At 44.5% G+C, this 27,758-nt stretch overlaps 1 protein-coding gene across 2 annotated transcripts in view; it reads right to left on the reverse strand.

The window, feature by feature from the left end:
* Positions 1–27,758, reverse strand: part of MEGF11 (multiple EGF like domains 11) — a 247,273-nt gene that overhangs the window by 63,611 nt on the left and 155,904 nt on the right. For both annotated transcript variants that reach the window (XM_065411954.1, XM_065411955.1), the window contains exons 10-12: positions 14,432–14,552; positions 11,807–11,970; positions 11,285–11,387 (exon numbers count right to left, since the gene is read on the reverse strand). In XM_065411954.1, the coding sequence (XP_065268026.1) occupies positions 11,285–11,387; positions 11,807–11,970; positions 14,432–14,552 (388 nt within the window). The remainder of the gene's footprint in view (positions 1–11,284; positions 11,388–11,806; positions 11,971–14,431; positions 14,553–27,758) is intronic.

A 27,758-nucleotide genomic window follows, 5' to 3' on the forward strand; every position in this document is an offset into this window, starting at 1 on the left:
CGAAGCCAGAGGCGGCATCGTGCCCTCCTAGCCTTCCAGCTGCCTGTTGTCGTCCCGATCAGCCCCATGGCTCTCGCTGTCGACTGCAGTCTCGGTGCCGGGCGCAGGTGCAGAAGCTGGATCTCGCAGAGTGCCACGAGCCGACGTGGTCTCGGAACCCCAAGGAGGAGGACAGTTCCTGGCTGGTGGGGGCGTGCCTCCCACAGAGGCCACCGACTGCGGGCCCCTGGAGAAAGGGCCATGGGCCTGGTGGTAGGCCCACGAGGTCCAAAAGGACCATTGTGCTGGCGGCTGCCACGGCACCATACTAGCATACTGCCTGTCCAAACGGTACCTGCTGCGCCTCGAATAGCAGGAGTCAGCCTCTAAGTCCGATGACCTGGACCTAGACGTCCACGGTGGTGCCGAGTGGTACAGCACCAGGGAGCAGTGCTGCTCATCTGGTGCCAGAGACCAGTGTCTCGGTGCCGGTGAATGGTCCCGGGAGGTTGGTACCGGGGACCCTCACTCCAGATTGCTCAGGCTCAGTGGTTGTATCTTTTGCTCTTAAAGAAGCCTGCTGTTGTTTTTCTAACTTGCCTCCAGAAGAACAAAGAGGGGAGAAAAAAGTGGACAGAATAAATGAGAGCCAGTGTCCTGTTTTGGGCCAATCTATACTTGACATTAGCTTCTGCAGCAGGATCCATGTACTGCACAAAGTAATTATTTTCCGGGGATGATAAATTCTAGGAAGTAGGTTTTTTCCTATGTACTTTAACTATATATCTATTGATGTACAACTGTAATTATTTCTCTGAATGAGGTCTTCAACTTTTTCTCAATAATCACAATCCAAAGACAGATGTAATGTGAATTAGCAATGACAGGCGTGATTTCCATAGACATTTTGGATCCAACACAAACATTTCACTCTCTTCCACCTGTCTCTCAGTATGATATGATGTCATAATAATCTCTTATCCTTGGCATTTAAATAGCTTTGGAAAGAACTGCTTTTCTATGAACAAACAGGCATCAAATTTGTGCAGGAAATACAGTGGAAGCCTGAAGTTTGTTGTTTCTCGCCTGACTTTCTGGGTTGCCAGCTGACCATCAGTAAAATTCTTATGCTAGTTTGTGGACACCTTGAAACCATAATAATATCCACTTAAAAAAACTGGTAGATGTCCTAATGACCACAGGCTGAAAGACTGCTTTAGACATGTATTTATTTGCTGACTTAGGGCCAGATAGTGCCTTGTGTGGCTTTAGCTCCAGTGGGAAATGTGCCTTCACAAGACACAGTCCTGCCCGCCTTTATCATGTGGGGCAACCTGCTTGCTGCACCATGCTTAGGAAGCAGCCATGTGCCCCAATAGCTGGCACCCAGTTTCATACCAGGGAGCTGTCATTCATTCAGAAGGGATTATGGTAGCACATAAACAGAATGGCGTAAAGAATTCTTGATGCTTTCCTTTTTCCCCCACATCTCTCTGTTCATTCCAGTTTCTAGACTTGCCTTGGGTGGCTGATTCAGATCCAATCAGGAACACCAGAGTAAAATTCAAAAGGACAAAATCGTTCAGCTACTGGAATGCTGGAGAACCAGAAAATTCTGTTTGTGAAGAGCAGGAGATAGAAACAAATAAAACGGGATCTCCCTTAAAGGGAAAGGAAAACACTAGCAATTGATAACCATTTGTGAAGTCTGCAAAGTAGAAGCGATTTTTGTTTTTACACAGTGAAATTATTCTACAGAGGAAACAGCCATCACATTCTTTGTAGTCTTCAGAGTGCAATTCTAGCCAAGAAGCCATCCTAAGCATTAAGTTGTGGAACCGATATTCATGCTGGTGAGCATTTACTCATGTGAGTTACAGCTCATCAGTCAGAGCAATGGTTCCATAGCCTGGCCCTAAATGATGAAGTACAAGGTTTGCTCCAGCAGCCAGTGAAAGATTAAATTGTCTTTTCTCTCATCAATGCATGGGGGATATAAACACCCATTACTGTAAGTGTTTTTCTGATTGTAATACATTTACAGCCTACTGCACCTCTATGGAGTGCCACTCCTACCACCATTTTCAATTATCTATAGAACAGTTCAGATACAAAGCATGGAAACCTGGGAATTTGTACAATAAAAATTTTAAGGTTTTCTTTCTGCCTTAAGGATTGGCCAGTTTCCAGGATTATGAGATACTCTCTGGGGCTCACTAGGGAGGAGGGAGAGATTATGGCCACCAGGGAGAAAGGATGATGAAGGGAGGGGGATTCTGGGGGGAGTCAATTTCAGCCCATTCCTTTCAGCACCCTTCCTTTATACCTCACCCCATACTCTTGACATGACCTCTGGCCAGGGAGCAGCAGGAATGAAATGGGGCAGAACCAAGCTATCCATCTGCTGGCAAGGGAGGGGCTTTTTAAAGGTAGCAATTTAAACTGTTGTCCAGTCCTTTTATTGATTAATCCCTACAATAACTCATGAGCTGGGAAGATCGTTGGCAGGATCTTAGTCTACTAGTAGAGCTGGGGAAATGATTTATACTGAATAATGTTTAGTGAATTTCAATCTTTTCTCTTTTTTTGTAGAAAACAGATATTTTACATTTTTCAAAGTTCTTCATCAAAAATGTACATGAAAATTTTCAGCCTGCTAGTTGATTTTCAAATTGTTTTTATTTCTTTCTTCCTTCCTTCCAAAACACAGCGCTCTGACATTCAGTATTTAAGGCACTATACAGTTCATAACTTATTTGCATTATTATTCAACCAGATCTACTTACAGAATAACTTACCGTACACGTATTCAAACTTGTATTTAACATACATTCGTGTTTGTTAAGTGAAAATAGCTGCATATATCTAGCGCCAAGTTAAACTTTTTGGACCAAACCCTCGGCTGGGTTAAGTCAGCATAGCTCCAATGAAACCAATGGAGCTACATCTACTTACACCAGATAAGAATCTGACTATGTATGAAAACCAAAAGGAATTAAAATTGTACTAAATTATGTCCATACTTTCCCTATTTATGGCCCTGATCCTGCACAGCTTACCTTTAAACACAAGTGTAGTCTCATTGAAGTCAATATGCACTATCTTCTTGTACTCGGATCCTGCTCCCACCGAGGTATCAAAACTGGACTGTGCCCTAAATTTGGTTCAGATTTGGCTTAAGACAAACACAACTAAGTCTGCTTTAGATGAGACTCTGGGGCCCCCTAGATATTGGTCAAGGAATGCCACTGCCATAATTAATAGCGGGACATCAATGAAGTCTTTGATATAACTTCATAATTCATATTTTTGAAAATTTGCCCTATATCAGCAGGAACCATACTTAAAGGGTTCCATCAAAGAGAGAATGTTTAAGCACAGAATGACATTAAAATCTTATCAACTCACTTGAAATTAAGTCAATGAAAAATTAAAGCTAATTTCTAATAGGCTTATGTTACATTTATAGACTGAAGGGCACTTGTGGAAACCTAGAGAGTAACCACATATCTTTTCAGATGGAAATGATTTTTACATTTGAAAGGCACAATCCAGAGGAGAGAGAATGAAATGACTCCTGAAATTTCTAGTTTTCCCATCTGTTTAAATCTAATATAAGGATACAGAATAATCACAAAAATAAATTATTAATTTAAAAATCTGGGATAAGACTGCCAAGAATGATAAAGTTTAAAATATGGCTTGTAAAATGGTATTAGACATCTAGAAATTGCATGTTTAATAGGAATTTGCTGTTGCTTCAGTCTAATATTTTATGCTTAGTATCACAAACCAAGAAAGTGTGAAACAGTCTGATTAAAAGAAAAAGGCTTATTTGTATCACAACATAATGCACTTTGAAGTGCTGTGTTGTATCAACCTGAAGTGCTGTGTTGTTTATTTATTTGGCATATGCAATCTGGTAAAGCCAAGCCACAGAGTTCTTATCAACGATGTTCAAGGCATGAGGACTTCCAGGAAGTGGAGCTAGTTTGCAGTCCTCAACAATATGTGCCATGGTTTGTGGCTGCCCACACCAACATAGTAGCCTGTCTCAAACGCCACTGAAATTCTGCTGCAGCACAAATTCCATGTCCAGTATGAAACCGATTCAGGGGGCTCCATTGCCTTCGCGGTTAAATCAAACCCGGGTTGATGTTGATTGGGATCCGAGACAAGATAATTATTTGTCAGTTTCTCTACGGATCATGAAGCTCTCCACACGTTCTCTACCGTAAATCCCTCACCCGGTAAACTTATCCAAAATGGGTGCTCTGAGGGCAGACGACTATGTGGTAGATTAAACAAGTTTTTAATTAATGGTCGATGTGGCATATCACGCGGTTTTGTCGCAAGCTTTGCTACGCTTTCCTCTCTGCGAATACTGAGTGAAGCAATATTGCACAGAACTAGTAACCATGGTAGAGGAGTAGCTTTAAGTGTGCCTGAAATAATACGTATCAAACTACTTAAAACCCTATTGTAGTTACTTTAAAATGCACAACTTCTAGATTTTCTCCTGGTTTTAAATGCATAGGGCCAGAGTCTATCCTCAGTTATGGAAGTGTAAACCTGGAGAATCTCCATTGATGACAACAGAATTATTATTACACCGCTACCTCGATATAATGCGACCCAATATAACACGAATTCGGATATAACGCAGTAAAGCAGTGCTCCGGGGGTACGGGGCTGCGCACTCCGGTGGATCAAAGCAAGTTCGATATAACGCGGTTTCGCCTATAATGCGGTAAGATTTTTTGGCTCCTGAGGACAGCGTTATATCGGGGTAGAGGTGTATAAACCAAATATTGCAATAAATGGGGAAGTATCATGTTAATATAAACTTTCATTTTTATGGTATTTTATATTTTTTTAATGGAAAGTCTCTCTCTTCCCTCCTTCCTTGCAAAGTGTATCATCTTTTCACAAAGAGCCCAAATAGAGAGAAGTTAAAAATACCTCAGAGCTTACTGTCAAAGTGGACACTGTTTCTTTAAAATTCAAAAAGGCCTTCCCTTGAGTAAAAGGCTTATCAGTTTTACTGAATTAATGTGTCCACAGGAGAGAAGAAACATGTTTCTGTGTTTGAGTGACAGTGCAGATGTCGCTTGCAGCCTGCAAATTCTCTCCAAGGCAAAGTCTCATGCCTCAAAGCTAACCTTATCTGTGACCAGCCAACATTTCCTGACTCCATTAGCTCACTTATACAACCACATGAGGAAATCCCTACAATTTGAGACTACCACACCCACTGTACCATATTTCTGGATATAATAAGAGACAATTAGGCTTTATATGGCTAGCGATTTATGAAAGTGATTGAGATTATGGATGACAGTAAATTCATATTGTGACTTTGTATTTGTTATGTCAGAGATGCAACTTAATCTTGTGAAACACGAACAAACTGAATTGTTTAAAAGCATCAGTGAAATAATGGGATACCTTTTTCTCAACAGCACAATCATTTCCCGGACTGTGTTTGCAGTCCTGATTAATTAAAGGTAAACAATCATGGGACCGTGTATTAAAAAACCTGCTGATTCTTCCCAGTGGAGTTTATAATTAGCCACACTGTTGAGTATTTTCCATTTTATGTTTACAGTACAACCCCATTTATTCTGCATGTTTTGGGGACATCAAAAACATTTGGATAATCAGAGGAGTTACTGGCTAAACTAAACTATTCGCATTGGGAGAGTCTAGATATTATTGGCATTCTATAAAAATCAGAGAGATGGAAAAGAAGACAACCAGGATTCAGATTAGAGCATTTCAGATTCAAGGAATTCAGCTAAACAGGATTGTGCTGACCTTAACTTTAAAAGGATCTGAACATTTCCCACTATCTTATTTAATCCCACTGCAATATCAAAAAGAATAGCAAAATGTACACCATCACCGTTAACTCGAAGGGTTAGGCAGAACACTCCGAGTCAGAGCAGAGAGGAATTAGACACGTTGTGTGTGTCAGCACAGACTGATGGCTTTGTATAACTGTGTGTGTGAACGTGGTGTGCAATTGTGAAAGGTGCTGCAATGTCGATCTTGGAGATGCAGCGCAGCTCTGGCAGTGCCTGGTTCCACACACAGTCCTGCCAATGTCCCTCTGTCCTGGCACGGAGTGTTTTTCCCATCCCGGGAGAAATTTTCAAGATTTGAAAATTTTTCCAATCCCGAATCACGATGAAAAGTTGAACTCTCAGAAATGTTCGCAAACTTCACAAATATTTTCAGTTTGGGTCCATCAAAATGTTTTGATTTGATTTCAACCCTTTTTTCCCCTGTTAGGCTAAATTTACTGACATTTCAAAAGGAAAAGTCATTTTGACTTAAAAACCCAAAACTTTCCAATTCAAAAAATGTCAAAATGGAACCATTTCAATTTTTTTCCATAATTTTTTTGAGTCGAGATTTGTCAAAACCGACCCAGTTTCGTGAACAGTTTCTGGTTAACAAATCGGCACTCCTGTCCAGCTTTAAAGGAGCCACCTGCAGTGGTGAGAGAACAGATCCATGTCCATGACTAATTCAGCCCTTGGCCTTTCTACTGAGACTACCAACTAAGTGGCCAATTAATGACAACTGGATGCTGGTATCTGTGATGAGGTCATTGTCCATGCAGAACTGAGCTGCAAACACCAAGCTCATTGGGCCAGATTGGGCTCATCTCCTGCATGAGGGAGGGGGTAGATGCAAGAAGCTTCCCCACTCTTGTGCCTCTGCGCAAGAGTTGGGCCCAACTGTAGTCCTTGAGCTTCTCTGTGTGCAAGGCCTATTCCTGGCTCGCACCACGAGCCACAACAAAGGAAGGGAGGGCCAAGTAGGCAGGGCTCAGAGAGGAGCTCCTGCAGCACCTCCCTTTTATAAGGGTGGCAAAGTAGCTGTACTTCCTGGGACCTGCAGCTGACATTATGCCTACTTCATGGATAACGTCTACCAAAGCTCACCCTGGGCTGGGCCACCAAGGCAAATGAGACCATTATTTCTAATTTCTAGTTACAAAACCCAAGAGGATCCTGGCCTGAACTTATGTCCAGAGCGCAATGCCTGAGTGTCCCTGGCTTTCACCAGGTTATCTAGGGACTCTTGATTCTCTTTGCCCTGTTTGCTTGCACACTGCTGCAAACCAGCAAATATTCCAGCCTGCACTTATCCTCCAGCGTTCACTATCTCACACTACAGTGTTTACTATCTCACAAGGAACTCAATGTGCATGACATCCCAAATTAACCCACTACAATTAACGTTAAAGCACTCCATGTTTGAGGGCTTTCATTTTAACCTGAACGTGCAAGGAAAAACCATCTTCCAATTGACTACCATGTTGGCAGGTCTAAGGCCGATGCACACGGCCTCCTGCACCGTGCACCGTGAGGAAGAAAATACAAAGTGATGGGTGCTGAAATACACAGTTGATCTTAGAACAAGAGAGACCTTTGCAAATCTTTAAAAAACTCTGAGTTTGCTCATTTCAGGCTCAGTCCTGCCAAGTGCTGAACTCTCTGCCTCTCCTGTCTAGCAATGAACTCAAGCATGTGCTTTACTTTAATTTCAATTAGACTACTCAAGTGCTTAAAGTTAAGCGGGTGCTTAAATGCAGTGTTGACTCAGGGCCATGGGCACTCAATTCCCTGCAGGATTGAGACCTGGCCCAGGTTGAAACACGTCTCACTTGGCTTCTGCCATCTGAGAGCCCTTTGCCAACTTTTCTTGTTCTTTTAATCACAGATGCCTTCCTTCCAAGAGATCTCCAAAGCTACTAGTAACATGATATTTATGTGTATCAGGCCGAGGTGTCCTTTGGGGGTTAATTTTCAGTAATAAAGACATGGAGAAATTGTCTCAACTCTCATCTGTTTAAGTGGGTCCAAGATCTACCTTTGAACGTGTGTGGGGGACTCCCACTGACGATAATGTACATCTCTCTGAAGGTGGGATCTGGGCCAGAGTGAGCACTTACAGCTTATTGCTGACATGGTGAATTGCTTATTTATGCACACAGCTGGTCTATGCAACTTTGTGATTCCATTGCTGATGCTTCTGACTCCCTCCACCCCGCTGTCTGTCACAACCACTGATTGCATCTTGTCTTAATCTAGGCTGTATACTCGGCAGGATACAGACTGTCTCGTGCATCGTACAACTGAGTCTCAATAGGTGCCATCATAATACAACAGGGGGTTGGGGGACTACTAATAAGTACCCTTGTATACTCAGTCCTTATGAGGCTTTTTCCCCCCCTGAGTTTTCTTACCCAGTCTTTCGTGTGTGCTCCTATCATCTTATCTCTCTCTGAAGGTTTATATCAGTCACATCTTGAAAAACTACTTTAAAGAACATGGGCTGCATCTTCCCCTTGATCTTTGCACAGAGCACTGCCATCAATGGGAGTCCCACATGTAGCATGAACATACAGAATATGCTATTTCGGCTGAAGTTTTGTGGCCATTAGGATTGGAAAGTCACATGAATTTCTCTGCCTGGTGTGAGTGGGTAATACAAATCTTCAGATGTTCCTGAACTTTCCTCATCTTTTACAGGCCATGTCTAATTAGTAGCAAACTTGGAAAGCACAAACTTTATCCTGAATTATTTATCCCATCGTGTTTCTAAAGCACACATCACAGAGTAGTTCACAACAACTTCAGACCATAAGATTAATCTTCTCTGATGACATACTCACCAATGTGAATATATAATTATCTAACTGACGAGTCTCTGAAATTACATACTTTCAAACACAAATGAGTCGAATTTATCCTTTTATTTGGTGTGAAGCCAAATGGAAAAACATTGAAAGCAGAATTGACAAAATACATGTTGGCTCTGTCTATCAGTATTTTTTATGTACCCATCACTTTACCATCTAGATGTCAATTTCAACCGGGGCTGAAATTTTAACCTAATATTTTCTTCCCTAATTGAAACGTGATCCTGAAGTTACTGAAGTCAATGGCGTTCCATGCCTGGAGAATTTGCCGGGTGCAGTTAGGCCTTAGCGGGTAACAAGTATGTATATTATCCAGTAGTGAAAGAAAAAGCCAGGGGGATAGTGCAGATATTACCCTTACTTTTAGCAAGAGTGGCTTGCGCCTGCGTGTGTGGTACATTTGCAAGTGTGCCTGTGTTTGTGAGAAGAAGGGTAGAACATTTATTGGAAATCTTCCTTTTGGCTATATCGGCCTGAGGTACAGAATAGCAGTTGAGGACAAGAAACACTTTTTTGTGGAATGCTACATGCAAAAAAGGCGTTCAAAAAAAATATCCTAGAACATAGTAAACTCTCCTCCTTCCTACCTCCAAAATTATACCCAATTCTGTGATTAACTGTACTTTCATAAAATCATTTAATCTCTTTTGAAATGGTGGCCAAAAAAAACTGTCGGAAGGGGGTACCCTCTAATTCAGGGGGTGGCCAACCTAAGCCTGAGAAGGAGCCAGAATTTACCAATGTACATTGCCAAAGAGCCACAGTAATACGTCAGCAGCCCCCACATCAGCTCCCCCACCCCGCTCCCAGTACCTCCCACCCACTGGCAACCTTGCCGATCAGCGCCTTCCCCTCCCTCCCCGCACCTCCTGATCAGCTGTTCCGTGGCCTGCAGGAGGCTGGGGGGTGGGGGTGGGAGGAGCGAGGGCACGGCAGGCTCAGGGAGGGGGCAGGAAGGGGTGGAGTGGGGGCAGGACCTGTGGCAGAGCCAGGGGTTGAGCAGTGAGCACCCCCCCCGGCACATTGGAAAGTTGGCGCACGTGCCCCAGAGTCGGGGCCTATACAAGGAGCCGCGTATTAACTTCTGAAGAGCTGCATGTGGCTCCGGAGCCACAAGTTGGCCACCCCTGCTCTAATTACTCATTGAAAAGTCAGCAATAACACACGATCAGCCTGATGCATGGATGTACTGATGGCAGAGAGGCACAAGGACAGCGGAACGCCTCTACGCCACTCTCACATAGGTATACTGAGCGAGGAATGCAAACCCCAGAGTATGTTAGTGACCTTATAAAACGGATCTTCTTGGGGAAGGCCAGTTTTAAAGTATGCGTGTCCAGTATGCTGTTTATAAAGCAGCCCAGTTTTTAAACAGTGCACTGCACTTTTTATTTTTACATCTTATTTAACTATAAAAGTTGTTTTCAAATTTTAAACACTTCACGTGGCTTTGTCTGCTTTTCTGCTTAGGAACCTGAGCTGCTGTGCTGAGGAGTCCACTCAGCAGGAGGGAGGCAGTGGCTTATGCCATTAATTAGGACTTGGGTTGCAGGACCCTGAATGTGCTGGCTGCTTTTAGCTCAGACCACCCAGTGCCGCTCCTGCTCCAAATCTTACATTTCTTAGGAAAGCAGCTGAGTTCCCCAAAGAAGCTACCGTTAATGCAACTGCATTGTTAATGCATCTCCATTGCTACTGCCGCCCTTGGGCAGCCGGGATAATGATGTGACTTTGCATTCAAAGCCACGAAGATAAACTTTCATTTTTTAAAAGCAAGTCTCATAGGTTTTCCAGCGGCTGCTGCCCTGCTTCGAACGGAGCAGAGGCTTGACTTTGTGTAAGCTGTGGTTTATTTTCATTGCTGTCCTCTTAGAATCACATCAATATTAAAGGACCCAAGATCAGCAACGGCCACAGAGACTCTTTAGCACTCGAATCTCAGTTTGAGTCAGATAGCGTTTTGGGATCTCCAAGGCTGGCCAGCACTCTCTGAGATCTTATGGAAAGCCTCTCTCTGCTCCTTCTATGCAATCAGGAGAATGGATTGCAGAGCCAGCATCAACTTGCTCTCCAAACCTACTGTTCTTGGCAGCGTGGTTAATGGATAAAGTATAAATATAGAGAAGACAACTCGCGGCCATATGATTCCCATAGGAGCTACGCTGCCATAGGAGAAGCAACAAGTGTAATGCATTTCTGGATCCCTGTGTTTGCTAGCTGCTTTCCCTGATATGCAGGTCCCAGGCTCCACAAGGCCACAAATGTCTCTCTATGGAGAGGACAACAGAAGAGAAAACTGCACGAGGAAAACTTTGCAGGTTTCCAAAACAGCTTCCTCGTGACCAAGAATTCTTTTTACAGAAGGGTAATACCTGGCTCAAGGATTTGAAGCCTTCTTCAATGAATATGAATACAGATTTAATCAAAGCCATTTAGCCTATCCCATCATCATGAGCATTTCTGATCGGCGTAAATTCTTATAATCTCTTGCCTGTATATTTTGTTTAAAATTATACAGCCAGTTGAGCTAAGGAGATGATATAAGAATCAGAACCGTGCATATTACACAGAATAGCTTAGTAATGTTACCTGTCCACCCGGCAAGACAGCAGCAATAACCAGTGACAGCATCACACCCGTCTGCATGGCTACAGTCACAGCGTTCACTGCAATTAAGGCCATATGTTCCATCCTTCCAAAAACATAAATTTAAAAGCGCCTTAGTAATCAGATTTTGGTCCTTACATGTGCACAATCATCTATCATGCCCATTTTAATGCTAAGTTGCATTTTTTTAAATTAACATGCGACAGTCCGGGCGGAAAAACATGATGCCTACCACTTCTAAAAAGAACCAAACTCAGAACGCAAAACAATGTTCAAGAGACAACGCAGACTACGTGATCATAGCTCTGATAGCATGTAGTACAAAATGTAACTAGTCTACCCGACTACTTAGAACTTTGATCTGTTATTTACAGATTACTTTCTTCATTCCTCCATTAGAGCCCATGACAAAAACATTCTATCGATCTATCATATATATGTGCCATGCACATCATCTGGGGATATTATTAATAACAGATGCAGATGTATTCTACTAATACTTACAGGGCATGCCTGATCACAGTACTCTCCTTGCCATCCAGGCGAACAAAGACAAAACCCATCCACTGGATTGCAGGCTGCTCCATTGTTACAGTAACATGTTTGGTTACAGTTAAGACCCCAAGTTCCACTTGGACATGGAATGGAGCAGTCAACCCCCTGCCATCCTAAAGAGACATGCAACAGAAACAATGTTCGGTGATGTTTCCTCAACTGTCATTGTTAGAAAAAAGAAAAATGAATGCAGAGCTACGGGGCGTCCATTTGTAGTATGGAACAGAGGGTCCTGTGGCACCTTTAAGACTAACAGAAGTATTGGGAGCATAAGCTTTCGTGGGTAAGAACCTCACTTCTTCAGATGCAAGTCAGATTTTACAGATTCAGACTAACACGGCTACCCCTCTGACATTTGTAGTATGACACTGTTCTCTACAGTCAGCAGGTTAATAAGCACAGCTTGTATCATGTGCACTTTCCACACAGACTGAATGGCCAAGATTCTCTGTTGCACCTAGGATCTGTAAGGTGCAATAGGGTGGAGGTGGCAGGGAGGAAGAGCACAGAAATTGCAGCTTTCTGATTCTCGCTGGCCCTGGCAGATGTTAGAGCAGCCTCGAGCTAAGGTGTGCCTGCTGGTTCTGACTCCTAAGGGCCAGGAGTTGGGTGGGGGAGATACAGGAGACAGCTATGCTGGCTGCACCAGCTGGGGAGACCTGGGGGCTCTCTGGCCCCAGCACTGCTAAGGGTCTGAGGCAGGGAGAGAATCTGGAACAACCAAGACCTTTTGCATACTGAAGAGCTGGTATACAACATGAGCGGAAGAACAGTTACATGGCACTGCTGGTTCTTTACATTCTATTTTGGTGGGAATGCTCTTTAATATAAAGAAGCTAACACACACACACACACACGACACTTAGCCATTGAGGCTCAGCTCTTAACTGCCAGACACCGAGCGGAATTCAATACGCTGCCACTACATGTAATGGAGTTTAGCAGAAATACCATGGTTTATGCACTGTAGTGAAATGGAGTTATACAGTGATTGATTAATTCCTGCTTGAAATGCCAGCTTTTATTATTGTGTGCAGCGTTGTTGTAGCCGTGTTGGTCCCAGGATATGAGAGACAAGGTGGCTGAGGTAATCTCTTTTACTGGACCAACTTCTGTTGGTGAGAGAGACACGCTTTCAAGCTTACATAGAGCTCTTCTTCGAGTCTTATTATTCTTTGCTTCAGTGCGGGTTTAGGGCTCAAGCCTGCCATATGAGGCCATACAGATGCAGCTGCCTGTCAGGGGCAGTGAGAAGATGCACAATCCAAAGAGGGCTTGGAGAAGGCACTGTGGGTCAGGAAGGCAGAAAGCCCCAGAGCTCCCCACGAAGGAGGTGCCGCAGTCTGCAGGGCCGGCTCCAGGAACCAGCCGACCAAGCACGTGCTTGAGGCGGCACCTTGGGGCAGGGCGGTGCTTGATTTTTTATTTATTTATTTATTTAGGATTCGGCGGCGTGGTGCTGGGGGGGGCGGGGGCTTCGGGCGTCGTCGTGCTCGGGGGGGGCGGGGGCTTCGGGCGGTGCTCGGAGGGAGGGCGGGGGCTTCGGGCGGCGTGGTGCTCGGAGGGGGGTCGGGGGGTTCGGGCGGTGCTCGGGGGGGCGGGGCTTCGGGCGGCGTGGTGCTCGGGGGGGCGGGGTCTTGGGGGGGCGGGGGCTGGCGCTCGGAGAGGGGCGGGGGCTTCGGGCGGCACGGCACTTGGAGGGGGCGGGGCTTCGGGTTGCATGGTGCTGGGGGGGCGGGGATTTCGGCGGCGCTCGCGGGGGCGGGGGTACGGCGGGGCAGCGCTCTTCTTTTTTGCCTGGGGCGGCAAAAAAGTTAGAGCCGGCCCTGGGTGTGTGTATCTGAAGGATGGCCCACTGGCAATGCTAGCCACATCAGGGCCTGTGTTTGGGGAAGCACTAGGGCTGCAGTTGTGGAGGTCTCTGGATGGAGGGAGGTTCCAGTTACCCAGATGGGAGCCAGCCTCACTCAATCAATATTTGCAGTAAGTTAACTGGGTAACAGCACAGGGCTAGACTGGCACAGCCCTTACTCGGCCACACAGCGGAAGAAGAGGAGGGAGGAAGGCCTCAGATTGTGGGAGAGCACGAGCTACTCACCATGAGAGAAAGGGGCAGAGAGTGTGAGGGGCCCTAGCTCTGCTCCCTTCCATTTGCCAGCCAGAGAGGCAGTCCAGGTGCACACCAGGGAGTGAGCTGCTACACAAGACGCGGAGAGGTAACTAATTGCCCCTAGAGCAATGGGCAGTGGGGGAGGAGTTGTGACTCTGAATCACAATTTGTTCGCTGGTCTGCTAGAGGCAGTGCAGCTCCACACCGCCCCTTCATCTGGGCAGATTGTCAAATGCAATCTGGCCCGTAGTGAACCCTGCCATTTCAGACTCTTTCAGAAACACATGGAGACAGTTAATAATTTACAAATGGAACACACTGGAGCTGCTGACGGCGCAATTCTGCTTAGTTGCAAATCAATTACAATTTACATACAGTTGCATTGTTTTAACTTAAAAGGGACAGCGACATTTACGGCACCCAATGCAACCAGCAGCCAGCTCTTCCATCTGAATTACGTTTACCTTCTTTGCAAAGACACAAGCCATCCACGGGGGAACATGCACCATCATTTTTGCAGTTACACACTGACGAGCAGTTGGCTCCATAGGTTCTGGCCCCACAAGTAATGGAGCAATCATCTCCCTGCAAACCAAAATAAAACCAGTGTCAGGCAGAAAAATATGGATTTCAGGAAATTATCCTCTGCACATAAAGGAGGCTTTCATTTTCAGCAAGGTACACAGCACACTAACCAGGGCCGGCTCCAGGCACCAGCTTAACAAGCAGGTGCTTGGGGCGGCCAAGGGAGAGGGGCGGCACCTGCGGCAATTCGGGGGCGGCAGGTCCCTCACTCCCTCTAGGAGCGAAGGACCTGTCACTGAACTGCCGCCGCCGATCGCGACTTTTTTTTTTTTTTTTTGCTTGGGGTGACAGAAATGCTGAAGCCGGCCCTGACACTAAGGCCAGGTCTACACTAACCCCCCAAATCGAACTAAGGTACGCAACTTCAGCTACGTGAATAACGTAGCTGAAGTTCGAAGTACCTTAGTTCGAACTTACCTCAGTCCACACGCGGCAGGCAGGCTCCCCCGTCGACTCCGCGGTACTCCTCTCGCCAAGCAGGAGTACCGCAGTCGACGGCGAGCACTTCCGGGATCGACTTATCGTGTCCAGACAAGACGCGATAAGTCGAACCCAGAAGTTCGATCGCCAGCCGCCGAACTACCGGGTAAGTGTAGACCTACCCAAAGACTTGATAGCTTAGTCTTCAGTGCTTGAACAGTCACCTCTGAGTCCTATGATTATGATGCAATTAGTGGTTTGATTGACTTGGAGGAGAGGGACAAGTTTCTGGCAGCCATTCAACAGGAGGCATGAAAGTTCCAAAAACAAACTGCCTAGAACAGATGTTAGTGCATTAACCAAAACATCGCTTACAAAACACTAATCACAAAAGACAGAGTCTGAAGCTCTGCAGAGCTCGGTCGCATCTGAGCCGACACAAATGCTCCAAAGAAAGGATTTTTCAGTAACCAAAGCCTAACAGAGCTCACGTATATGCATCCACCACAGATCATGGACGTGAAAAATTAAGTAGTGAAGTGCATTAGACCTTCATATTGATACACTAACCTAGCTGGCGCATGAATTTGTTTAGGGCTGGATTGTGACTTTCGACAGAGCCTTGAACAAGGGGTGATGCGTAACCTGAATTGCTGGAGAAGCAGCTATGGATGCATTGTGACTCAGACACCTCTCTGGGTGACAGCCCGGCCCCCGTTTCTGCCTAGCTCTGGGGTAGGGGCTCTAGTAATTTGGCCTGCATTAGCAGTAAATTACAGTGTTCCCTGAGCTGTCTCAGTTGTACTGGTCGGCAAGTAGGGAGATGGAACCAAGGCTTTGTCCATACCCTCTCCACCTGCTGCAGCAAGGGAGTAAAATGGTGAGCAGAATCCCCTTAGTCCTGTATGCCCAAACCCAAGATCTGAGAAGCTCGCGGAAGTGTACAGGGAAAGCATACCCCCTCTTCTACTCCCTTGTGCAGCAATGTTGTGTAAGTCACAATAAGCTCTTAGACTGAAGCTCTTCTTCAGTGAATTCAATTAGAATATGCAGTTATATGTCACAGAAAGCCACCATGCACTGCACTGACACCCACATCTTAAAGATCAAAGGTGCAGATTTCATGTGTGTATGCCCAGGAGAAGAACCATCACTCCTTTGATGTGACTATGCATTTATCAGCAGATACAAATGTACAAAATGTCAATTTGCTTAGGCTCTAAAAAAATACCACCTCACCGGGGGAAACTACGTATTACAGCACTAAGCAGCAAATAAGACATCAAAAGGAAATAGGGTCAGATTTTATAGTACTACAAATCCACAGATGGTGAAGAGAATTTCCAGCTTTCTATTGTACAGTAAGAGACTGTAAGTAAGAGACTTTCAGCCTTTGCTGTACAGCGAACCCTTGTTTTAAGGGGATGGTAGCTAGACCACACAAATATGCTCTGTCCAGAAACAAATCCTATAGTCTAATTTTTTAGCGAATGCTGTGTTTGTAAAAGGTGATGGCTTTAGTGGAGACCTTAGTGGAGAGAGAGAGAGAGAGAGAGAGAGACAAGGCCCCCCAAAAACGTTTGGCTGCACAGAGGAGTCAGTTTGACCGCCAGGGTGTCTGAAGTGCTCTCTTCACCCACACTGCCATATGTGCCTCCAGACTGATGTGGGGGAACCAGGAGTTGATCTGGATGTTAGAGAGGCATTCAGTCTCTATGCCCGGTCAGTCCTTCGCCCTTCTGCTGAGAGCGACAATGAGGTGGCCAATTAGTGCCACTTACAGATCCGTTTGTTTTGATGTGGAAACCTGAATGAGATTTCCAACTCATTTCACACAGGACATGGAACAGCCAGTGGTCACTACTAATTTTTGATGACTACAACCTGTGCTGGATTAGAACCGGTGATCTAGAAGTAAAAGCGATTTTCTTGTAGAAGGAAAGAAAAGCAGAGCTATTCGTAAAGTCTAGTGTTCAGTCACCCCACTGTGGCAATATAGGGCATGGATCTAAAATGCTCCAGTAAATAGGATGAAGGTGTGGCCTAGAGATGGAGTGTCTGGACTTCTGGTTCTGTTGCTAACTCGGTGACTATGGGTATGGAGATGCAACATCCCCGTGTGCCAGCTGTACCATGGATACCAAGGGGCAGATCCTCCCGTGGTGCAAATTCCCTGCAGAGTTATCACTATCTGCACCAGCTGTAGGTCTGGCTCCAATAATATTTTCCCACTTTAGTCACAGGGATGAGGGGTGTAAATGTTTATAAAGCACTTTGAGCTCCTAAGAAGAAAGGTGTTATAAAAAATGCCCAGTACCACCATGACAATTCAGCCTTTACTCTAAAAGTCTTTGGGTTTTGGGGAGCATTAAGGTATGTAATTTAAGTACACCTCTACCCCGATATAATGCTGTCCTCGGGAGCCAAAAAAATCTTACCGTAGGTAAGATGAAACCGTAGGTGAAACCGCATTATATCGAACTTGCTTTGATCCGCTGGAGTGCGCAGCCCCGGCCCCCTGGAGCGCTTCTTTACCGTGTTATATCCGAATTCATGTTATATCGGGTCACGTTATATTGGGGTAGAGGTGTATACTGTACTTTGTGGCTTAACCGCAGTTAGCTACTTTGTCCCTTCGCAGTTACATTTATTGTGTGAAAAACCTTGAATTAAAAAAGCAAAACAGAACACCTTGTCTCCCCCACCTAGCTGGCTTAATGAGATTTCTCTCCCTGGTTATAACTAGCCAGACCTCCAGAACTCTCTCTGAGTGACAACTGCCACATACACTTAACTTCTTAATTATATAATAGGAAAATGCACTTGAACTGTAGCACTGGCACTAAGATATTATTAATTATAAATGCAGAACCAGTTATTAACATTTTGAACTTGATTTGGGAGACTGACCTGTGAATTAAATACATTAAGGTACTGTTAAAGATATGTAAATTCCATGCACCTCTTCCCATCTGCCTCACTGGATAATATTGCAGTACATTTCTATCCAGTTGTTAATGAGTTATATGTTCTATTAAACTGGTATCAAATGTTGTTTACTGGATCTTCCCTCTTGCAATATGGCACTTTATATTTCTATCCTATTTAGTAAAATTAATCAACAGCTGTGCACCTTATGTTGATTATTCTTTTTTTTCTGTGAAGTTCAGAAGGTTAATGAGTGTAGTGAAAAGCCTGAATCTGGTATGTGAGATGGGAAGGAATAGCTAATTCAATCAAATGTATACCCCTGAAAACATTACAGCTATATTAAAAAAATCTAGCTATAAATAACCTGATATTTAACGTCTCTCTTCCATACCAGAGTGATCCATATGGACATCATAAACGTTCAGAAGCGCTTCATTTGGTTGCTCCAGTATTTCAAGTTGAAGGCTCAATTCATCACAATGTATGCCCCGTATCCATCCGAACGAAACTTTATGGCTTTAAGGGTCAAATCCGACTCTCACTTACGTCAATGGAAAGACTCTGACTGGCTTTAACGGGAATTGGATCAGCCCTAATTCAGGAAACTGTGACATTAAAGTCCATCTCCCCTTGTAAAGCAGTGTCTGCTTGATTCATGTCCTCTCACTTCCCACAACATCTTCTTCAGGCCCAATCCTGTGAAATACTGAACACCTCCATTTAACAGGAGCTGAGACTACTCAGCCCTTCTTGGCATGCTCAGCAACTAAAAAGAGCAGGCCCTTCATTTGCTCTAATTCTGAACATGATGGGAACATCACAGTGCACCAAGCATACACACATGGGATGTCTGGCACCGGTGACGCCAAAGAGTTGACTTGTAATCAGAATGAATAGTTGATTAATAGTAACAATAATACAGTAAATATTAGCTAATTGTTGCTAAAACTAAATGATAGGCTTTTACGTTCCTTGGCAGAGATTTGGGCATGCAACGCTCATTATTGTTAATTCTCCCCTAAGTATTGATACGCTAGGTCCAAGGAACCAAATTCCATCAATAATGCAAGCTGCCAGTTCACATCCATCAGCATCAAATATTAATAGACTCATGAGGGCCAGAGCATCCATCTTCCCAGATGGCAGTCGATAACATGGCTTGTTTCTGTTCACAAGTAAGGTGGAGATTTCCTTTCCCCAAAACAGTTATTGTAAAATGGGAAGCAGAGCTTATAAACACACCAAGGCTTTAAGTGCTATTGTGTGAACACATTCTGGATCCTTAAAGAAATAAGCACGTTTCCTGTTCATGATTGCCTTAACAGCATGTGTAAGCTTATTTGTTTCTGTTAAAGGCATGCTCTTGCTACACTTTAAACAATGGCACTCACGTTTTAAGGGCCTGTTACAAAGCTCATCGAAGACCACAGAAAGACTCTCACTAACTTTAATGCCCTTAAATGCCTAAAAAGCAGCCTTCGGGGGGGAAAAATATTGGAAATTGGTATCCAGTATTCTGATGCCAGCTGTGATTCTAAAAATGAGCAACTGTGCCAAGCACAAAGCCGTGGCCATAATTGGTGGCATTTGTATTTTGAACGTTTAAGAGATGAGAAATTAAAACTTTGAAAAGTGGATAAAATCCAGCGGAAAAGTTTACACTGCGGGACCAAATCTAGATCCATTGAAGTCAATGGGAAAACAGAAAATCAATTTTCCACGGCTTCTGCAATGCAGAAGGCTAACAGAGTTGTTACTGAATGTGGCCTTAAGTTCACATTTTAAAAACCTAGGCGACAGTTTTGTGTAAGTGTTCTTAAGGTCCACGCAGCACCCTCATCGCCTAGCAGAACCAATAGAAATTTAAGACATTTACTGTCCCACATATTTGGGCCAATAATAAACTGTACTCACTATATGGCTAATTTGATATTCTGAAAACTGAAAGATTTATAGAATATTTTTTTGCACCATTTGAGTTATATATGCAGCTCCTCTCAACCACAACATGGGATGTCCCACGCACAGGCCCTCTGAGTTTACAATGCATGCATAAAATGGTTGCAGAAGGGCAAGTACAGTGCATTAGATATGTAGAGCTAAAACAGATCAGGAAGACAAAATATGGATGCTGTTTGTGGCTGGTGTCTGTGTGTCCAGATAAGCCGATTGCTGTGGATTTACTGTATCAAAGTACATATTTATATGTGCGTATATACATAATAGGGCACACCAACGTGCTGGTATACAGGATCTGTGCACTGGTGCAGATCACAGATACAGCTCTGTAATATTTACTTATTTAATTGGGACATTTACAATCAACCCAAAGTGGTTCTCTCCAAACATTCCCCCAAGGTAAACATATGGTATCCAGCAAAGTGAACTGGTGGAACTGACTAATTTCCCTAATGACATTCCAATGGAAATTTTAACGTGCTCTTCTTAGGCACATTAACAGAAATATGAAATTTTGAACTTTTTATCTGTTTTCTCCTCCACCCCAGACTCCAGCAATTTATTCATGACCTTACGATACAACATCTTTAGTTTTCCAGACATAATGATGTCCTCCGGCAGAATTCCTTTCCCCTCTGGGCGATACTAATTACTCCCTGCAGATGTTGTTATTGGTGCTAATGATAAAATGCAGAAAAAAGGTTAGTGCAACAGCCATAAGGTTCTTGTTACTAGTATAATCTAGGGTTTAAATTTGCAGATAATCACTGTTCCTGAGAAAGGACACATTTTCCTTTACTCTGTTTGTTATGTCATTTGATGTAGCTGTGCCAGATATTTAAATACACATACATACAGCAGTAGCCACTGGGAAACCTTTTCCAGTGACAGTTTCACTTCATTATTTCACTCTTTGCTTTTCTGAGATGGGGAGGGGATGAGAGAGGGAGGGTGATGCTTGTTTAAAGAGGGAATTTAGTGCTCCTGAAAGTTACAGGCCTTGAGGGTCCTGGAGACCGAAGTCCTCTATTTAGTCATAAAGCAGTTTCAATATGGCATCAGTGAAGGCTTCCCCATTCTACTCCTCTGAGGGCATCATATCTCTTCTGGAGACATCAATTCTAGAAGTGAGGGGTGAGTTCAGTTTCTCCACACCCAATCAATCCCAGGGCGTTCCAGCGAGACCAAACACAACAATACCAATTAGTGCCACATGTGGCGGTGATGCATTTGGATGTGGGTGCGATGTGTTGCTTTTTCTTCTAAAATCTGACCCCTTTATCCCTTGCTGTTTAAATTACATCCTCTTACACTGATTTAGCAATGGATGTAACTGACATTGGCATTTACTTCACCTCTGAATTTGTCCTAATATATTAATGTATACAGTAGATATCATAGTAAATGCAGAGTTCAAAAATCTGCCTTCCTGGTAATAATTCTGAAATTTAGTTTATTGTAAAAGGGTTTTAGTGAAACAGAAACAAAACAGAAAGCTTGACTTCCTGGAAAGGGTTAGTCAGCAAAATAAAACATACTTTGAGTCCTGTTGGTAGATATATCGTGAGATCTGAGATACAGGTGCATAAATCCCAAAGATCAGAACAAGGAAGTACTGGCTACATTTCTAATGGTGTAACAACCAAAGCCCCTGCTGTGCATAAACAAAGCAGAGAGAATTGAGTGTGGAAATTGACAACAAAACTAAACACTCTTTTGTGTTTTTTTTCAATGAAGTCTGGATGACAGTTGTATCTAGTGAATTGTTGTGAATTGGAGCCCAAATGTTTTTTCTATGGGCCTATTTCTGCCACTTTACTCATGGTGAGCAGTACTTTACTCCACAAGCAGTCCCATTGAAGAAAATGGGCCAGAACCTTGAATGTGGCCAGACTGTGCTCTAAGCTACCTTTCCACTCCCCCATTGGTGCTACTTTATTTCCCAGTGTCAATTAGAGCAGCCTAAGGGCTGCTCTCGGCTACACTAGCAGTTCCCTAAGGATGTGCCAGTTTCACAGAATAGCACAAGCTATTCTGGCCACACTCTGTCCAGTGCTTAGCACTAACACACCTCATGCATCAAAGGTGGGAAATGTTCTGGCTCAATGGAATTACTCGTGGCATGAAGTAATGCTCAGTGTGATTAAAGGGCGGCAGAATCTAGCCTTGTGTGATTTTTTTCCTCCTTCACATTATCAGTTACAACAAATTTTCAATAAAAATAATTTATTCTGCATATTAAAACAATGGGCCTGATTCCAGGAGTAGTTTTATTCCTATGATCCAAATCATCTAGACATGCACGTTAAACAAAATACATACAGAATTGAACAAAGATAATGGGCCAGATCCACAGCTGGTCTAAATCAGCATTGCTCTGTTGACTTCAATGAAGCTAACCTAATTTACACCAGCTGCATGACAAGGGAGGGCAGAGAAAGTACCACTGGCTGCTCCATGAGCTGCTTTCCTGCCAGGCTCTGGGAGCCCCAAGGAGAGCACAACAGAAGCTCACCTACCTCTGACCAAGCTCAGGGAGTGCCTCGTAAAGGAGGGCTTCCCTTCCTCCCATCACTGCCCAGGGCAAGGCACACAGAGGGGAAAATGAGAACCAACAACCAGCTAAGGCTCCCTGATTCTCTGATCCAGCCCTGGCTCAGGTTAGCTCAATCTGGGGGTGGCTCTAACTTTAAGAAACCATACCACCAGCTGAGGATAGCCAGAGCACACTGCACTCTGGCCCCATCCCACTCTGCTCCCTGGACAAGGAGGACGATGTAGGAGCTGGCTATGCCAACTCTGCATCTGCTGTGAATGCCTCCATGTGGGGGAAATCCCCAGCTGGGAATTAGGAGTGGTTTCTTCTCATTTTGCACTGCCAAAGTGGCACAAAGGAAGGGGCATGGGACAAGGATCTGCCTCCAAGTATTGATTGCAGCCTCTTGCCTTTTTGGAACTAGTACATTTGGCCCCCAACTGAGAAGGCTGCACAGCTTTGCAGTAGGGAGGTCAGCATAAGCAGAGAGCTAAACATACAATCTAGCACTCGAGAGCATCCTGTCGTTTTTGCAACACTCCCCGGAGGTCCAGAAGTCAATGACTGGAGTCCATCATTTCACAGATGTAGTCTTTTTCTCTGTTACAGATCTACTAGAGAACTGGCAGTATTCCCCGACTTTGTTAACCACCTCAGGACACCGCTGGTGAGAGAATTCAATGGAAAGCAAATTACTTCTCAGAGAAACATTGAAGTGTAGGGCCAGAAGGGACTGGGGCCTTGAACCTGGGCCCATGGATCCCTGAGCAGAGCTCAGACCATGGCTGCCACCCAGCAGTTCACCTGAATAACTGGAGACGTTAGCCAACAAAGCGCTAGCTCACAAAGGGACCTGCCCACAAAGCACCCGACTGGGGGAAACTTCCAGCATCGCTAATTGGCTGGGGAGCTCTATTTAAACCAGAAAGAGGCAAAGGAAGTTGTCTGAGAAACTAGAGGAATCCCTGACTGGTTGCTGCCATGGACTCTGCCTGCTTACCTGACTCCGGAGCCCTGCCTTCCTGCTTGTTCCTGTCCTCCTTATCCTATCCCCATCTGTTCGTGGTCCCTGCTTTCCTGCCTCTCTCCAAGTCCCAGTTCCTACGTCCCACCCTTGAGGCTGACTCCATCTCTGACCTTTGGTGTGGCACCTGACTAACCCATTAGACATGACTGCCCATGCCCCAGTCGCTACAGGTCATGTAATCCAGCCCGCTGTGCCGAGTCAGGGCCAAGTAAACGCAGACCATCCCTGACATGTGTTTGCCTACCCTGTTCTTAAAAAACTCCAGTGATGCTGTGTAGGTGAAAAGTTGCTTTTTATGGCAATAACTGAACAGCACAGCGGGTGCTGGCTTTAGGCTGAGGTACGTCACCTTTTGAGCAGCCAGGATGTAACATGACTTCCTCTTCAATCATCCCACACTAAGTACAGCAAGCCTGTAGTACAAAATGTGACAATATACTGGGCCAAACCCTTTCCTGGGTGAGTCTACTCACTGCAATGGGCTTGCACCAGGGATGAATTTGGTCCATCATATTTTTCAGTGCTACGTATTTATGACTCTACCAGTCTGAACTGGGCAATTTAATATGCATATATTGCATTGTCTACTTAACATAATTCTGGTCACTGCTACTATCTGATCTGTGCATGTTCATTAAAAAAAAAGACCACGGTTTCAGCTCTATATTGAATTGTCAGAATACTGAAGACACACACTATAAAATCATGGCAATACCTCTGCGGTTAAGAATGTGCGCGTGTTAATACAAACATGTATATACACACACAGTAAATATGGCTTCAACACTAAGCCACGTTTAGCCGAAGCGAAGAACCCATTGACAGACAAACAAGACATGTCTATGCATGCGCACACAGCCTGAAAAAACAGAGACTAGTATCTGGTAGAAGTTCTGTTGCCCTCACGAGAATGCAAAATTATGCTGGGATTTTGGATTTACGTGCACTTTTCTAAAAAGGATAAAATCGAGCCCTCAGAGAGTTAAATAGAAAATGAAATGAAAAACTAACCAATGATTTACATTCTATTGTAGTGGTTTTAGCAACCCTTAAATTTTCAATCTGGAATCTGAACTAGAAAGAGAATCAACTAGCAACTATACAAAGACATGTCCACAGCTACGCAAATAGCACCAATGAAGATATTTAAGTTTAGAAGCTTAATAGTTGGAGACTAAACAAACAATAGATTTCCCTGCAAAATTCGTATAAAATAACTCAGTCTGCAGTTAGGTACTGAGCCCCTCTGGTACTGGATGAGGCTACAGAAATGGAAATACAATTTGACATAGCCACATTGCCAATTAAAGGTGAAACAGAAGCAATATGTCAACTGGTAGCAAAGAGAAGCATTCTGAGTTCCTATATGAAACTAGCTCCTTTGGACCCACTTAGAAAATTCTGGAGTATTGAGGTAAATAGAACAGCAGCAGAGCTTACAGGAAAAAGCAAACAAAAGAAGAAAGAGGAGGAGAATTGGGACTTGACTACTGCTGTTATCAGATTATACATGCTGCATGTAACTGAACAAGTATTAAAAAGGGGGACAACAGACTCATTAATAGAGGAAGGCAATTCTGTTCTCCTGTAAATCTGGGGCAATGCCATGGAAGCCAATAATTGATGCTAAAGTAAACCTGGAGTAACAGAGCAGAATTTGGCCTTCCCAGTACAGATTCAAAGGCTCCTCCACTGGAGAGAGAAAAACAAAACAAAACAAAGGAAGTTCGTAACGGAGATTTGAAAAAAAACTGCAAGGATTTCAAAGCAAGAGTCATAATTTCTGCAAACCAAGCAGAACCACTGTGAACTGCATCCATTGACCTTGCTAAATATTTCAGCACAATAGTTCACCTCTTAAAAAGCACACAACAAATGCCTGTGGGTGTAAGGGGACCCTTCATTATGTCCCCTACAGCCAGAGGCTGATGTGAACATTGTCAGGTTTACGGACACAAAGATTCCCAGACAGTGTAGCTGCCAGTGATCCAGCAAAAAGGTCTAATTGGTCAGCAGAAGCTCCAGGGGGAGAAGGAGGACAAGTTTAATAGGCAGCAAGCACCTGGTCTGTTGGTATAAAAGGCAGCTGGGAAGCAGCTGAATCTGAAAGCCTGGAAATGGATAGGTGGTCTCCCAATAATGACCCTACTTTGGGATCAGGTTGCAGGATGTCTGACTGTTTTACATTCTGGGGCTGAGAAAAAACTTTCCTCTCTTGCAACTGGCCCTGATTAAACTGTGCCTGCCCAGCTTCCAGCTAAACCATTTCCCCCCCCCCAATTCTATAGGCTGCTGCTCTGGCGGTGCCATCCCACAGGGGACCAAGTTTTCAGAAAGGCGTCTACAAGGTAACAAAAACAGAACACAGTTTGGGATGAATGTAATGCTTGTGAAAGGCGCCAGATTGACAGTTCTAAGGGACGGAGTTCTCTATTTATCCACAGAAACACTTCAGCCCCGGATGGGTTTTATAAGCTTGGTCACATGGCCCCATCATTGACCTTGACCTTGAGGGTGAAAGGGTGGTTCAGTCTAGCAGCAAGCTTGCCAATCAGTGCCAACAGAGATGGGATTAGTGATGTGGACACATGCCCACTGGGAGCTGGACTGAGACCAAATTCATTTCATACAGGCCATTGAACAGCCAACAGAAGATAATTTCCAATCTGTACTGATTTAGCCCAGATTTGCACCAGTAGCCAAGGGATGAAAGGCTTATCTCCTGGAGCAGCCAGTCCCCTATGACCACAAAAATGGCAAGAGCAGCCATTTTGGACATGCAGATCTTTTGTGCATGCAAGCAGATAGGTTAGCAAATTCAGAGATGATAATTTTGCAGGGGTATCAAGGTGGGACCCAACGAGGACCTTCTGTTGATCTCTGAGCATTCAGTGGGGGACTCCCAGGGATTACAAGTCATCCACCTGGCTGAGTCCATTTTTGCACAGGAAAGCCAAGCCTTCTTAAACCCTTTGCCACATTAGGCATCCTTGCCAATAACCAAATGAGAGTGGCTACTTCACCTGGACATGAACAAAGACAGTTCCTGGAAATGGTTTCAGGATGTCTGCTTCTCAAACGCAACTTGTGACAGGACGATGGCCCTCCAACTGCTGGTCCTGGATGGGGAATGGTTAAAAACGAGCAAGGTGGACCCTTGTAGAGATGCTGGAACTTATTAGGGTAGAACGGTGTGGTAAAATATGGAACATGCCACAGAGGGCTCTCTTGGACACCAATGAATGGAGGCCTACAGGCAGGCAGTCCAACTGACAGAGAAACTTTCTGTATGACTTGGAATTATCAATGACCAAAAACACTTCCTTTCACCTCTATCTCACCAGAAAACTCCATCTCCCACATTCTGGATGAGGGTCAGGCTGGTGCAAGATGTAGTTGCCTGCCTCCTCCATGGTTTAGGTTCATAGAATCATAGAATATCAGGGTTGGAAAGCATCTCAGGAGGTCATCCAGTCCGAACTCTGCTCAAAGCAGGACCAATCCCCAACTAAATCATCCCAGCCAGGGCTTTGTCAAGCCGGGCCTTAAAAAACTACAAGGAAGGAGATTCCACCACCTCCCTAGGTAACCCATTCCAGTGCTTCACCACCTTCCTAGTGAAAAAGTTTTTCCTAATATCCAACCTAAACCTCCCCCACTGCAACTTGAGACCATTACTCCTTGTTCTATCATCTGGTACCTCTGAGAACAGTCTAGATCCATCCTCTTTGGAACCCCCTTTCAGGTAGCTGAAAGCAGCTATCAAATCCCCCCTCATTCTTCTCTTCTGCAGACTAAACAATCCCAGTTCCCTTAGCCTCTCCTCATAAGTCATGTGCTCCAGCCCCCTAATCATTTTTGTTGCCCTCTGCTGGACTCTTTCCAATTTTTCCACATCCTTCTTGTAGTGTGGGGCCCAAAACTGGACACAGTACTCCAGATGACATACCAATGCTGAATAGAGGGGAATGATCACGTCCATTGATCTGCTGGCAATGCCCCTACTTATACAGCCCCAAATGCCACTAGCCTTCTTGGCAACAAGGGCATACTGTTGACTCATATCCAGCTTCTCGTCCACTGTAACCCGTAGGTCCTTTTCTGCAGAACTGCTGCCTAGCCATTTGGTCCCTAGTCTGTAGCAGTGCATGGGATTCTTCTGTCCTAAGTGCAGGACTCTACACTTGTCCTTGCTGAACCTCATCAGATTTCTTTTGGCCCAATCCTCTAATTTGTCTAGGCCCCTCTGTATCCTATCCCTACCCTCCAGCGTATCTATCACTCCTCCCAGTTTAGTGTCATCTGTAAACTTGCTGAGGGTGCAGTCCACGCC

The sequence above is a fragment of the Emys orbicularis genome, chromosome 10, assembly GCF_028017835.1.
Source record: "Emys orbicularis isolate rEmyOrb1 chromosome 10, rEmyOrb1.hap1, whole genome shotgun sequence".
NCBI classification, from domain to species: Eukaryota; Metazoa; Chordata; order Testudines; family Emydidae; genus Emys; species Emys orbicularis.